The 14,741-nt window shown below is 58.0% G+C and overlaps 1 protein-coding gene across 3 annotated transcripts in view; it reads left to right on the plus strand.

Moving 5' to 3' along the window:
* The first annotated feature begins 4,718 nt into the window (after positions 1–4,718).
* The window catches only part of SLC66A2 (solute carrier family 66 member 2), a 44,786-nt gene continuing 34,763 nt past the window's right edge, over positions 4,719–14,741 (plus strand). Inside the window, exons 1-3 of one of the 3 annotated variants that reach the window (XM_044242771.1) lie at positions 4,719–4,733; positions 5,195–5,537; positions 12,848–12,981. In XM_044242771.1, the coding sequence (XP_044098706.1) occupies positions 5,335–5,537; positions 12,848–12,981 (337 nt within the window). In that variant the 5' untranslated portion in view covers positions 4,719–4,733; positions 5,195–5,334. Of the gene's footprint in view, positions 4,734–5,044; positions 5,538–12,847; positions 12,982–14,741 lie in introns of those variants that run through there. The other 2 variants (XR_006383870.1, XM_044242772.1) reach the window with 2 other exon arrangements.

Consider the following 14,741-nt stretch of genomic DNA (forward strand, 5'->3'; position numbering starts at 1 on the left):
GACTCCCGGACCATGACCTGAGCCGAAGACCGACGCTTCACTGACTGAGCCACCAGGCACAAAACAGTTGACTGGTTGACTGATGGAGCTTTTTTATAAAGATCTTATTTATTTATCTCTTTATTTATTTTGCTTTAATTATTTTAATTTTTTACTATTTATTTTAGAGAGTGCGCACGCACAGGCGAGCGGAGGAGGGTCAGAGGGAGAGAGACAAGCCGACTCCCCGAGTGTGGAGCCCGTCGTGGGGCTCCGGCTCAGGACCCTGACGTCACCACTGGAGCCGGCACCAAGAGTCGGATGCTCCTCGGATGGCGCCGCCCAGGTGCCCCTGACGGATGGGGCTTTCAGTAGTTCCGGAATGTTCTCAGCAGCGGCCTGTCCACCCAGCGCCCTGCTGCGAGTTAGGGGTTTCATTTTTGCAGTCTGGGGGCCCCAGGGTTACACTCGCTGGGCTCTCCCTCCACCTGTGCCTCAGCATCCTGCTTGCCTTGGCTCATGCCGACACTCGTCTACACCGCCGGGTGCTGGCCGCCCACCAGCTCCGCCGCTCAATCTCTGCTCCTTCTGGATCTCACGCAGGACGACTTGCCTTTCTGCTTACAGGGCGTTTGGGGGAGGGGCAATCCTTGTCGGGGCTGGGGGCTCTGCCTGGACCTGGTTGGCTGTCCCCCCCCCCACAGCTCCTTCTCATGGGGAAAATCCATGCTGCTGCTAGACAGGAGCACCGTAGGTCCACCCCCTTCCTTCCTGTTGTTCTGGATATGTCCTCCATGTTGTCGTCTTTTACCTATTTTTGTGATTTGTCACTCAAAATCTGAAGTGCTCACAGTGTTCCTGCGCAGGGTCTCAGCGATCTGAGCAGGGACCCCCACACTCCAGGCTCTCAAAGGCAGGAGGAGGGCTGAGAAGGGCGGGAATATCCGTGACCTCTGAAGACACCGCTGGGGCCTTTCCTGGGTCCATCCAGAAGAGGCCAGAGAAAGGCCTGCAAGGACGGGTCTCTGCTCCTCAGGCCGGGGGACGTGGGGCGTGCCTTGGGCCCCGGTGCTGGACCACAGGCGGTCTTCATCCTAAGAACGGTCATTGGTGGAACTAACCCCGGAGCTGCTGTGTTTTCAGGGAATCTGTGTGGGGCGTTAATGGAAGGTGTCCGTGACGTCTGCTCTGGGTTGGGTCTGCCTGTGGCCGCCTGGAAGTCTCAGAGGCTCCTGGAGCCTCCTCCACTGGGAACACCACCGGTGTGTTGGTTGGAAAGAGCAGAAGTGGGCTGCACTGGGTTTGTTGGGGCCCGTAGTCTGGGGACGTGTGCAGTGTGTCTGAGTGTGGTTAAAGGCAAGGTGGTGGGCGTTTCAGGACCGGACTGTCTGTCACAGGAAGGAACAAAGCTGTAAGGAACAAACCCATTCCGGCGGCTGAGCCCAGTGACATCCTCGTGGATGTCAGGGCCCAACACTGCCAGGCTGCCGTGGGGACTGCACCCTATGCTGTAAGTCAAGGCCATCCAGTCGGGGACCACATGCCAGGCCATGTCCCGGTGGATTCTCCAATGTCCTGTTTGCACCTGGTCAGGTGACAGTGAGCTCGAAGGGCCGGAGGAGACCCAGGGGGACAGGCCTGAAGTGGCAGACGTCGAGTCCATCAGCCTTTACTGGCTGGCGCTCAGCCACTTGGCTGCTCCAAGACGGGGGGTGTGGGACTGGGGGCCAGTGGGGCCTCGGCCGCAGCTGGTCAGCCTGCCCGAGGGAACGCATGCGCTCAGAATGCACAGAAATACACGTTTGTCACAGCCACTTCACGAGCGGAGGCTGTGGCTGGGCCCGTGAAGAAAGCCTCTGGTGGCAGGGGTGGGGGTGGCTGTGGGGGAGGGTCAGCAGGGACGACCACCGTGGGCTTTGGAGCAGACTCTGGAAGTCCGGTATTCCTGCCCTTGGCCGCCCAAGTTCCAGAGTGAAGCCTCTGTCCAGTCTCCTTCCAGCCTCCTGAGATGAGGGGACAGCCACCTGGGGTCAGCCCCAAATGTCCCGACTCCTAGGACCAAGGTCACTTTGGTTTACGTTTCATTTTAGAAATGCCATTGGTTAGGCAGCTTCTGACAGGGCTCCTGGAGGGGTTGGTGGCTCTCGGTGGCTCCTGGAGGGGTTGGTGGCTCTCGGTGGCTCCTGGAGGGGTTGGTGGCTCTCGGTGGCACCCCCCCACGTGGGGGAAGAGCCTAGCGGTGTGGTCTTCCCCAGCAGCAGTGACAGGGTGGTCCTGCCTCTCTGGGCACAGCTCCCACCATCTTGGGCCAGTTCAGTCTTCGGGGCCACTTTTCCACATCTCTGCTCCGTCTTCACACAGTCTCCTCCGTGTGTCAAGTTTCCTTCCTTCTGCCTGCCTTCCTTCCGTCTCTACACAGGGCCCAGCCGGATAATCCTGGACCATTTCCCTAGAGCAAGACCCTGAACTTAATCACACCTGCATTTTCAAAAATATTTTATTTTTATTTATCTTAGATTTTATTTTTAAGTAACCTCTACACTCCACGTGGGGCTCGAATGCACAGCCGCAGAGCAGAGGTCACTCGTTCCACCGACCGAATCAGCCAGGGGCCCTGCATTTTTTTTTTTAATAAGGTAACATTCCCAGGTCCTGGGGATGAGGATGATACATTTGGGGGCTATTTTCCGTTCCAGCACAGCCTGGCTGGCTCCTTCTGTTTGGGACTACAGGAAGCCATGGGACGGGGCAGCATCTCGGATGAGCTCTCCTTCCTTCTGCTTGACTGACGGATGGGTGCACCTCGGGTCCCAGATGGTTGGTGGTTTTTTTTTGTTTGTTTGTTTTGTTTTGTTTTTAAAGATTTTATGTATTTATTTGACAGAGAGAAATCACAAGTAGGCAGAGAGGCAGGCAGAGAGAGAGAGGGAAGCAGGCTCCCCACCAAGCAGAGAGCCCGATGCGGGACTCGATCCCAGGACCCCGAGATCATGACCCGAGCCGAAAGCAGCGGCTCAACCCACTGAGCCACCCAGGCGCCCCAGACGGTTGGTGTTCAAAAGGACTTAACAGCAAACTCTCCAGTCATCAGCTGGCCTTACCGGAGACTTTTGTGGGGTGCAGTCCTGGACCAAGGACACCAGACTGTACCCACGTCGCTGGACTCGGTGGATACTGTCTGGTGTGGACGCTTCCCCTGACAGCCCTGATGGCTCTGAAATGGCCACGATGGTGACGATTGGTCTGAGTACGCCCGGATGAACAGGGTCAGCAGCTGTGACTCCAGACGCTCCAGTGAGAGTCAGGAGGAAGCTTCATTCCAACCCCCAGGACAGAGTGAAGCCTCCAGGGCCCCTGGAGCTCGGGCAGAGGGGGCTGGGTGAGAACACCCACTTTTCCCTCCTTGACCAGCCACAGCAGCCTTGTCCATGGTTGTGTGTTTTTTTCTCCCCTCTACACATTCCTGATGCTTGTTTCCTGGGGATACTCTTGAGTAGCCATGACTCAGAGATCCCTAACATCAGCCTCAGAGATGGGAGGGGATTGGGAACCAGCCTCTGTTTTTCCTGCTCAGCGCACCAGACTTGTCTGGGCCTTAGTCTCAGGGAGGGTGGAGCTATTCCATGATTTCTCTGAGACCTGCCGGGTAGGAAGGAGGGCAGGCCACACCTTGGAGCAGGAAGCTGGCCAGCCAGGTGTGCGGCCCCACGGCCACATTCCCTTTTGGGGTGTTTCAGGTCTGTGGAGATAGGAGCTTGAGGGGAGCCGTGCTGTGGACAGAGTCCTGGGGCCCTGAGGCTGGTCTTGTCCACCCTGAGTCCCCCCTGCAAGGGTGCTGGGCACACGGGGCCTGCCGACTTCTCCCAAGTGTCCTTTAGTGCCCCTGCATCCCACCCGGCCGTGGGCTTCACTAACGCCCACCAGCATCTTTGTCCCAGGCACCTTCCCGAGGCCCCCGGGGCTCCCCTTGGTCAGGGAACTCTGGAATTCCTGTTTCTTTATCTGTGGCGGGCACCCCGTGAGTTCACCTCCCGGAACTGTGTGCCTCAGATGAAGCCCGGAGCACTTAGCAAGTTACAGCAAGAGACACTGCCGCAGGCAGCGCCGGCTCCCGCCCCAAGCGACATCCTGGGCCTGGTTCCCCAGAAGGGCCGCCCCCTCAGCCTCACCGGAGACCAGGTTAGCCTCTGACACCTGCTGCTCCGGGCTCGGCCTGCCCGTCGGTAAGGGGAGCCCCCCAACTCGTCAGAATACGCGGCCGTGGAAGGACCGCGGGGGTCTCCTGGGGGCGCTCAGGCACGACCTGCGGGGCGCAGACGCTGCCCCCGTCCCCACGAGAGGGGGTCCCCAGGGGAGGAGGGCTCCGGGCCTCGCGCAGACCTCGGCCTGAGGCAGGCGCGGGTCCTCCGCTCTCGGGGGCGCGCCGCGTCCACAGGGCCCCTTGCCCCGGCGCAGGTGCGGACGCGCCCACGTGGGTCCCGGGCTCCGGAGGCGCGGCCTCGCCGGGGAGGTGCTTCCTGACCCCAGCCCGGGCGTGCGGGCGGAGCAACGGCGCCCCCGCGCCCCCGAAGTCCGACCCCGCCCCGGCTGTGCGGTGCGCTCTAGGACCCAGCGCCGCTTGGCCCGGCGCCCGGGCGGGCGGGGCTCCTGCATTGTGACGTCACGAGAAGGCGGGGCTGCGGCGCTGGGACGGACAGACGGACGGAGGACGCGGGACAGACCGGGCGGGGCCGGCGCGGGCGCGGCCGCCGCGGGTGAGGATCGGGCTCCGGGTCCGCAGGCGGCGCGTGGACGCGGACGCGGACGCGGACGCGGAGGCAGCGCGAGGGCCGCCCGCCCCGGGGTCGCAGCTCGGGGATCGGCGCGGGCGGCGGGTCGCGGGACGGAGCCCCTCGGACCGAGCGCGCGGCCCCCGCCCCCGCCCCCGCCAGGCCGCGCGTCCCGCCCCGGAGCCGCCGGCCTCCCTTCCTCCGAGCGCGCCCGCCCCGGCCTCGGCGTGCTCGCCCCGGCCTGAGCGCGCCCCGCCCCGCCCCGCCCCGGCCGAGCCGCCCTCCCCCTGCCCCGCGGGCCCCGCCGTGCGCCTGGCGCCTCTGTCCCCCCGCGGGGTCGGCTCGCGCGCGGAGGGCTCGCGGGGCTCCGGTGTCGGCGGGGGTGCCCCGGCCGTGAGCCCCCGCGGCGCCCTGGCTCGGAGTTCTCGGCTCTTCTCTCCCGCCAGGCTCCGATGGCCGAGGGTCGCCGGGCAGCAGCCGCGATGTGGGGGTGACCGGCCGCGCGCGATCCGGGAGCCCGCGAGAGCAGCGGCGCCCCGGGCCAGGTGGACGTCCGTCGGCGGGCAGGGCGACGCAGGTGTTCGGGATGGAAGCGGAAGGCTTGGACTGGCTTTTGGTCCCCTTGCACCAGCTGGTTTCCTGGGGGGCAGCCGGGGCCATGGTCTTCGGAGGGGTCGTGCCGTATATCCCCCAGTACAGGGACATCCGGAGGACTCAGAACGCTGAGGGCTTCTCGACCTACGTGTGTCTGGTGCTCCTGGTGGCTAATATTTTACGGATCCTCTTCTGGTAAGTTGGGGGCTTTCTATGGGGGTGCTTCCAGGGAGATGGCTTTCTCTTTTCGGGGTTCCGGCGTGGGGTGGTGGTGGTGGCAGGAACTGGCCGGTTGCATGCCATCACTTCCCAGGAAACGTGGGGGGTCGGAGTGGAGACTGTCCGGCGTCGTCTTCATTTCATGGCACTCGTACCTGGGGAGAGACTTTCCCGCAGACGCCTGGGTGCTGGGCGAGGTCCTTGCACTCGGTTCCTTCCCTCGGGATTGCATGGGGGCCGGGGAGACGAAAGAGGGAACGAAGAAGAAATTAAGACTAACCAGAAGGGACGAGCTGTGGGAAGGGCATCCGGCTGACCACCGAGCCCCTCAGGAGGGGCCCTCAGAGCCGGGCGGGAAAGAGCTCAGGGGCTGGGTGCGGGGAGGGCCATCCCCTCAGCCTTGTGTGGTGTGTACAGCTTTGTTCGTTCTGATAGGAAAGGCAACTTTCTGGCCGCTACTTGAGACTGTTTTCTTTGCCAGTCCCGGGCCGCTTGCTCTTACTGTCGATTGCATTCTGGTGAGGAAGTCTGTAGTTCATTTTAATAGTTGCTAAAGCCAGGCATGTCTGGGAGGGGGCATTTTTAGAGGAAATGGTGTCTTATGACCGCCTTTTTTTTCTTTAAAGAGAGGAAGAGGGGGCAGTTGGAGAAGAGGCAGAGGGACAGGAGAATATTGAGCAGACTGCGTGACCGGCGCAGAGCCGGATACGGGGCTTGGCTTCATGACCGGAGTGCAGTCAGGTGCTTAACAGACAGAGCCACCCAGGTGCCCCATTACAGCCCCGTTCTAAGATGGAAAAGGTCTGGAACTTTCTTCTGGACTGTCTGCACATATAGTGAGACAGGTTGCTAAGCCTGCTCAGGAGGAGGTCGGCTGAGGGCAGAGGTGGGGGAAGGGTTCCAGGCAACTGGTGTCCGGGCCTCTGCTTCTGGTTCCCCCTGTTGGCTTCTTGGTAATGGACTAACCACATTGTTTGCTAATTCTTTTTTTTTTTTTTAGATTTTATTTATTTGACACACAGAACACAAGTAGGCAGAGAGGACAGCAGAGGGAGAAGGGGAAGCAGGCTCTCAGCTGAGCAGGGAGCCTGACGTGGGCTCGATCCCAGGACCCTGGGATCATGGCCCGAGCTGAAGGCAGCCGCTTAACTGACTGAGCCACCCAGGCGCCCCTTGCTAATTCATTTTTAAGTCAGCTTTACGGAGGTAAATAAAACTGCCTGCCATAAGTTCACAGTTCGACGAGTTTTGACACATCCCCTTCCCGTCATCATCACAACCCAGAGAGGAGTTTTCTGAGCCCAGAGGTTTGCTCTCTCCTCTGTGTTCCATCCAGGATGGGGCCATCCAGTGGTGCCAGGCCCCAGGCTACCTTTGATTTATTTTCACTGTGTGTTAGTTTTGCCCTTGTCTGGAGCTTTTAAAAGGTGAGCCAGTAAGTCAGCCCCTCCAGGGAGAATTTGTCACATCCCCTGGTGTGTCTCTGGGTTAGGAGCTACTTTGGAAGGAGGAGGGCTCGTGGGTGCTTATTTGTTTCTCAAGTCGAAAACGCACATTTTCAAGATTTCTCCTTTTCCTTCTGCTGGGGGCAGAGATCACTCACTTCACAGTGACATGTGGCTTTTTCTAAGATGGCTTTAGGGGGCGCCTTGGTGGCTCAGTGAGTTAAAGCCTCTGCCTTCAGCTCAGGTCATGATCCCAGAGACCTGGGACCGCATCGGGCTCTCTGCTCAGCAGGGAGCCTGCTTCCTCCTCTCCATCTCTGCCTGCCTCTCTGCCTCCTTGTGATCTCTGTTTGTCAAATAAATAAAATCTTAAAAAAAAAGGGGGCTTTAATCAAGTCTGAGGTTGAACAGAAGCAGTTCCTGAAATATAATTGTATCTGACACCATTGTTAATCCCGAGTGCACTGGAGGGTCATTCAGGGGTCTCCCAGGCTGAGGCTGTGGAACAAGTTTTCTCTTGCACTGGGGGGAGGTGTCTGACATTGGCTTGCCTTATGGGGGAAAAAGATCAGTCAAGAGATCTCTTCCTAGTAGGCTTCTCCTTCACAGTTGCAAAAAGAGGATAGAATAGCTAATGTACATCCAAATAGCTGGTTTGGAGAAGTCAGTAATTACACTAATTTCTTGAATGCCAAGTCTCAGGGCTTCTGGGTTTAACTGGCATTTGGGCTGGGAGTCCTGTCCCCACTCCAGGGCCTGAGACTTTGGGAAGCAGAATCTGGAGCTCTCCTAATGGGGCACTGGGCTTCTCAAGTGTGGGCTTCTAAACTGAGGGCTTCTAAACTTTATCTACTGGCAAGTCTATTTCTAAACATCCAACTGGTCCTTTCCCAGAGTCAGCACCCTGCGCTGCCCCGGGTCACTGGAGCGGTTCTGTGGCGACATGTGAACACACAGGGCTGCCCTCAGCCCACATTCCAGGAGACTGCAGCAGTGTGCAGGGTGGCAGGAGGGCTGGCCAAGGGCACTGGTCCCTCCTCCAGAGTGTCTCTGGCTCAGGGGTGTGCTTTTCCTGCATTTCACGCAGAACAGTCCTTACTTTCACAGTGAAGCCCGGCAGATGGGCTGAGCTCTGTCCAGGACTTAGAGTCATGTGGGCTTCTCTGCCCACCAAGTCCCGGGCCCCACTCCTCGGAGAGGGGTGCACATCCTCCCTTTTATTTCTTCTCTGGAGCCTCTGAAGCTCTCACTCCTGGGTCTACCATCCTTCATGGGTTAGCTGCAGCCCGTGGGTTAGCAGGTGTTGGAGGGTTTCCTGTATTCCAGACCCTGGTCCAGATGCCATGGGGTTTGCATGTTAGCAGAAGTGCTGTGTGGGGTGTACCTTGTACACAACATGGGTTGTGGCAGGCTCCAGGTGAGACGGAAGCTGTGTCTGTGCTAGACCAGGGCTGGACTTAGAACTGAAGAGTGTGTTTCCCAAAGCTGGCTGAGACCTCAGTCCTCGGAACTCTGGTCTGGGAAGACCCCTGCGGATCTGTGGTGTGAGGGTTGGGAGTGGTTCGCAGTTGTGCGGCAGAGGGGGACTGAGCTGGGTAAACCCTGGGTTTTCTTTTCCTTTTTTAAACTTATTTTTTTAAAGATTTTATTTATTTATTTGACAGTGAGAGAGAGAGATCACAAGTAGACAGAGACAGGCAGAGACAGAGAAGGAAGCCGGCTCCCTGCCAAGCAGAGAGCTGGATGCAGGGCTCGATCCCAGGACCCTGAGATCATGACCTGAGCCGAAGGCAGAGGCTTTAACCCGCTGAACCACTCATGTGCCCCAATGCTGGGTTTTCTAAAACTTGTGGCACAACTTCTTCTTAGGGCAGATGATGGGTCAGCAACCGCCCCCCCCCCCCCCCCCCGCCATGAGTGAAGGCGTGCTGCTCAGATAAGCCAGTCTGAAGGGTTTGTCTTCCTTTCTTCTTCCTTTTTTTTAAATTTTAAATTATTATTATTATTATTTTTAAGAATTTGAGAGAGAGCATGAGTGCAGAGGGGGAGAGAGAAGCAAACTCCCTCCAAGCTGAGTTCCCCCTCTGATGTGGGACTCAATCCCAGGACCCCGAGATCATGACCTGAGCCAAAGGCAGATGCTTAACCCACTGAGCCCCCCAGGTGCCTCCTCTAGCACTTTTATTTCTTACAATTCTTATCATCCTTTCGCAGAACTAGTATTCAGCAGATTATATTCTGTGAAATGCTTATGGATAGTATTTTGACTCGGAAGAGTGGCGTCAGGAGACACCAGGCGAAGGGCTAAATGATGCTTCATGACTGATGTTTGCAGACTTGTGATTTTGTAGAGAAAGGCAGAACGAGGCGCAGGAGGCCAGGGTGCAGGGCTGGTACCGCAGGACCTTCCAGCCCGAGCCTTCTGCATTCACAGAGCTGGTTCTCAAGCTCCATTCCTATTGGGTGAAAACACTGTAACGGAGGCAGTGATGTGTTAGATGTTTAATAACATTGTATCAGAGATGCAGTGACATTGTATCAGAAATAAGGAAACACTAGAGAGGGGGAAACACCCTGTCAGAGATGTCCTAAGACTCTATTGCATACGGTAACATTTTATCAGAGACACAGGGAGTGTTGTGACCACATTAGATACGGTAACATTGTATCAGAGACGCAGCAGGTGTCCTACCCGAGTCCTGCATTGGATCAGAGATACGGCCCTGTTGGGCACACAGTAACATTCAGCTAAGGGTGTAGCAGTCAGTGTGACACAGGGAAGGAGATAGACTTCTTTCGACTGGTGATTTCTGTTACTTGGAAGACTTGAGAAGGTGTCCCGTGTAGAAACTTTTGCTCAGACTTGGTGAAACATCGCCTCGCCTGCAGTGTGCATCTTCCTAGGGGGGCAGACAAACCCTTCAGACTGGCTTATCTGAGCAGCACGCCTTCACTCTTCCGGGGGGCTGACCCATCATCTGCCCTTCACTCTTCGGGGGGGGCTGACCCATCATCTGCCCTAAGAAGAAGTTGTGCCAACACACATTCTCAGGCAAGAGAGGACAAAGTGCTGACATCTCTGTCAGTTTAGTTCTTAGCTTTAAAGGAAAAAAAGCTTAACCAATTTGATAAGTAACAAATGGTATCTTTCTATTTTAATTGGCCTCTAAAAGTTACTAATGACATTGATCCTCATTTCATATTTACTTTGTCTTTTGTATATAGCTTGTCAAAAGTTGTGCTTTTTGAAATCTGTATCTTGCTTAGCTTGTCTTTCCAAAATCAGTTAAATATTCACCTCTGCTCCCTCTCACTTCGCTTTAGATGGTCTTGTTTTTATTGTAAATACTGCATTCATCTGGATTCAGTTTTCGGTGTAGGGTTTAAGGGGAAGTGCAAACCTTGATTTCTTTGCCCAGTTTTTCTAGTCGTTGTTTCTGTTGAGAATTTAAAAAATAAAAGTGTTCTTTCTCACATAATGGCCAAAATTGCACATCTTCAGCCTCACAACTGGCAGTTAGCTTGGTGTGAGGGGCCCCAGAATACCCTGCTTTACTGGGGTTCTTCCCGCCTGCTCAGGACGGAAGCATTTCCTGTCTCCTTAGGCAGACGTTGAACTTTTGCTGTCCCCTTGTCTGACCTTCACCTAGAGAGGAGTTGACCTCTGGGATCAGCTGGGTAACCAGTGGGATCCAGTTCCTAGAAAGGACTAGAAATGTCCTTAATGGCCTTCGGGGTAATAGCTGCCCTTTACGGAAGAGACAAGGCCCAGAGGTGGTGGGTCCAGGTGCGAAAGCTGTGGAACCAGCCTGGGGTGGAGTCTGTGGGCTCCCCCGGTCTGTGCTGCTGGCTTCGAAAGCTCCAGGGCCCATCGGCCCTTTCTTGCTCTGACCATTTAGCATTTCAGCTCCTCTCCTGAAGGAGGGGTCCAGATGAAGCAGCAGGATCCCCGGTGAGCGCAGGTGACATTTCCTGGGAAGGCAGAAGAAATCTCGTGGTGATAGAGTTGTCCTGTCTGTGTCCTGGTTCCTCTGGGGCCCAAGGGGTGTGGGCCTGAGGCTTTGTGACCCCAGACTGCTCTGTCCTTTGCTCCGAGGACACGGGCCAGGCCTTAACCTCAGAAACTGGGCAGAATGCCTGTGCTGGAGCTGGTGTCGTGGTTCCCATTCCCAGGGACTATCTGGCTGTTCCTGGTGGCTGGACCTCCTGCGGGCTGGTGGCCTGGGTGCAGCCTTCTCCTGGTGGCCTGCTTTCCGCTGCTGGGCCAACTCACGCTGGCAGGGCAGACCCTGGGCAGAGGTGTCCCCTCCAGAGAGGTGCGCAGGTTGGCTAGGACGCCGGCAGGGCGGTGCGTGCCCCAGACTCGGTCTTGGAGAAGCTGACTCGCGCTGGAGCAGGGGCCAAAGTCAGTGTCTCTGTGCGAAGAAGCATCATGTTTTCTCGACCGTGTAGGGAGATTTTCTTGCTGTGTAGGCACACCTCTCAGACGTGTGCTCCTCAGCCAGGAGAGCTAATCTTGGTCTTCACGACAAACCCAGAGCTGAGTTTTTGCCTTGATTTCTCATTGGTTTGGTGTTGGCAGGTGTGGGGGAGCCCAGGCCCGTGCCCTGCCGGGAGCTCTGACCCAGCTCTGTGTCGTGGGGGCGCCCCTGCTCTCGGTGACCGTCCCTCTCTGCAGGAAGCACGGTGTTGGCTCAGGCCAGAGTGAGGAAGAGGGCCGTGGAGAGGGCGGTGGGGAGGGGGCGGGTGGTTCTCTCTGCATCTTCTTTTCACGACCAGCTGGGAAGTCAGGCTGCCGTGCAGGGTCTCTTGACTCAAAGCATTGACAGCAGTTCAAGTTTGGGAGCTGCCCTCAGGTCGTGATGCGGCCAGACCTAGTGGGATTCCTGCTCCCCGATAGCTGGGCTAGAATTGGGGTTGGGGCTTCAAAGGGTGCCCTGTCCAGGCCTGGCCTTAGAGATGGGCCTGGGTCAACACTGATCCTCGTGGCCACGGCAGCGACCCCCGAGCTGGTGTTCTCCGCCCCTGGGGTTTGGGATCTGCTGAGGCGCCCAACGCATGCTGGTCACTAGATCGAGGGTCTCACCTCCAGGACCTTATGGCTCACTTGGTGACACTTCACCACCAGGAGGACCTCGGCAGGAAGGGCACGAGAGCCGGGCAGGCTGGGGGGTTAGAGGAGAGTGGGCAATGAGGCCTGGGCGGGGAGGGAGAGGGACAGCAGGCAGCGAGGCCTGGATGGGGGGAGTCAGGGCCTCAGGTTTGGAGTGGGAGGTTGTGCCCTCAGCTGCCTCCTCCTCTTCTCTGGCGGGAGGGACGGGGGGGGGTTCCCGGGTCCGCCACTGCTCTGGCCTACTGACCCCGCTCAGCCCAGGCAGGAGGCAGGACTTCCTGTCATTCCTGGACTCTCGTGTGAGTCTTCCCAGGGAATCAGGTGGTCTAGAAATTGGGCTTCGTGGGTGGCTGGGGCCTCTGTCTGCGGGACGTCTGGCTGTGTGGTGAAGGAATCTGGGAAGCCCATCCACCCTCATTGCGGGTCCTGGGGAGGGGAGCGTGGCAGCCCTGCCCGTCGTTCTGAGAGGTGCCCCTGCAGAGGGGGCGTCGTGGTCCCTGGTCCTGCCGTCCCCGAGTGCTCCTAGCCCCTGCCCACCCTGCTGTGTCTCCCCGCGGAGCCTGGAGGCCCCGGCGTTCGGGCCCGCGGCTGTGATGCCTGTGTGAGTCCGTCTGGGGCGGCTCGCGAGGTGGCCACGGGGGCCGTGGCAGGGGCCCGGGCCGGGAGAGGCGGTGAGGGCCCTGGTGCCCCGGGGCCCTCCTGACGCCGTGGTCTCTTTCCCTCCCCAGGTTTGGAAGGCACTTTGAGTCGCCGCTTCTCTGGCAGAGCGTAGTCATGATCTTGACCATGTTACTGATGTTGAAGCTCTGCACCGAAGTCCGCGTCACAAATGAGCTGAACGTAAAACGCCGTTTCTTTGCAGGTTGGTGATCTGATCTGCGGCTTTGGGAACAAAGCACTCGGTCAACAAGCAGAACTCACCCCATGTGCGCGGGAGAGGCAGGGGCCGCTCCGTGTTGCCGGAGCCGTGCTTGGTTCACCCAGGGCACGGCGACAAGTGTCTGACGTCCGTGTTTCCCGTGTGCCGCATGTTCCCTTAACACGGGGTCGTTTCTTCCCTGGAAGGTGGGCAAGTTACGAAGTAATCTTGACGTGTTCCTCTGCACCGTGGCTGTTTACCTGAGGGTTCTGATTGGGGTAGGACGTACGTTTCGGTATCTTCTCTGGCACGGTCGGTTCAGAGGGGGATTTGCCCGAGGATGGTTTTCTCACCGTGTGGGGCCGGTGCCTCCCACATGCCCTTTCAGTGACCGTGTGCTGCGGTTCGGTGCTAACACCAGGAGCTTCCTCTCGTGCCTGGTAACCATTCACCTGACATCCTGCTCCTGTGGGGCCGGTAGGGGGTCACCTGGAGCGGGCCCGCGGGGTCTGCGCATCGGGCAGGACGAATTACACGCTCAGCCCACACTGCTTCGTGACTCTGTGGCTCAGAAAATAGAAAATACTTCTTCTTTTTGCCTTTTCCTTTGAAAAAGCGCCTTCTGGGCTGATGTTCTGTGTGTGAACATACGGGAGTGTTGTCAATGCTTTACTTCTGATTCTCTTCCAGTTACGAGACGGAAGACGGCTCTCGTTGGACTGTGTCTGAAGCGTGTTTCATCTCCGCTGTTGCTTCGCGGAGCTTTTTTGCGGGACTATGTTTGGCTCCTGGGGACTTGAGGTCTTGCTCCTGTGTTTGTCCTGATGGTTACTTTCTCTCCGTCGGAGCAGATTCTTTCCCCTGGTAGCTTCTGTTTTTAGAGATGACGGTTTGCCAGTTTCAGTCTTTAACTAGGTCACCCTCCAGCGCTGATGGGCGGTCGGACCGGTTCGTGTCACTCAAGTGGCCCCCGCGGTCTGCTTCTGTTGTGGCTTTGTTCTCTCTCCCCCATTAACTTCTCTGCAATCTGTTCTCGGCTCTCACTGTTCACAACTGAGGCTGTGCTCGTTGTACTGCGGGGCCTGCCTAAGAGCAGGGCTTCTCCGGCCCCCCGGCCCTTGGCGGGTGAGCGGCTGGCCCGGGTTCCGCACCCCTCCCCGCCCCCGATCTGCAAACCTCGCCTTCAGTGTGGCCCAGGGTCTGTGCCCCCCCTGTGGGGGGAGGGTGGGAGTTGGTCAGAAGTGTTTCCGCTCCCCCAGGGAAGGACGAAAGGCAGAAGACGCTTGGGCCCACAGTTGCTCAGTGTTCCTGTGCCTCACGCGGAAACGTGAGACCAGGTTTCATGATCTTGTTGGAAACAGAGTGAGGTTGTGCTGAGTAAGGGGCCAGATGCAGCAGGGGCGTGGCCTCCAGGCCATGGAGCAGTCCTAGAGTCACCCGTCTGTGCCCTGCTTGAAAGACAGGCTGTTGGCTGCCCGTACCTGCTGTCTTGCTTCCTGGAGTCACCGGCTGGTGGCCAGAGGCACAGGTGCGGCTGAGGGCAGGGGCAGACCCCGGGAGCGGGGAGCGGGGCCTGTTCCCACAGCCCTTTGGGGCCACAGTTCTCTCTCCTTCTGGCCTGACTGCTGGTGTTGTCTTTGATTCTGGTTGGTGAGAGTGGATGGAGTTAAAGGAGTGAATCCCAATTTCCAGGGATAGGGCTACAGTGTGAACGTTAACCAGAGGCCTCTCTGGGATGAGCAGATGACCGGAGCCCACGCACG

Source organism: Neovison vison, chromosome 3, assembly GCF_020171115.1.
Source record: "Neovison vison isolate M4711 chromosome 3, ASM_NN_V1, whole genome shotgun sequence".
NCBI classification, from domain to species: Eukaryota; Metazoa; Chordata; class Mammalia; order Carnivora; family Mustelidae; genus Neogale; species Neogale vison.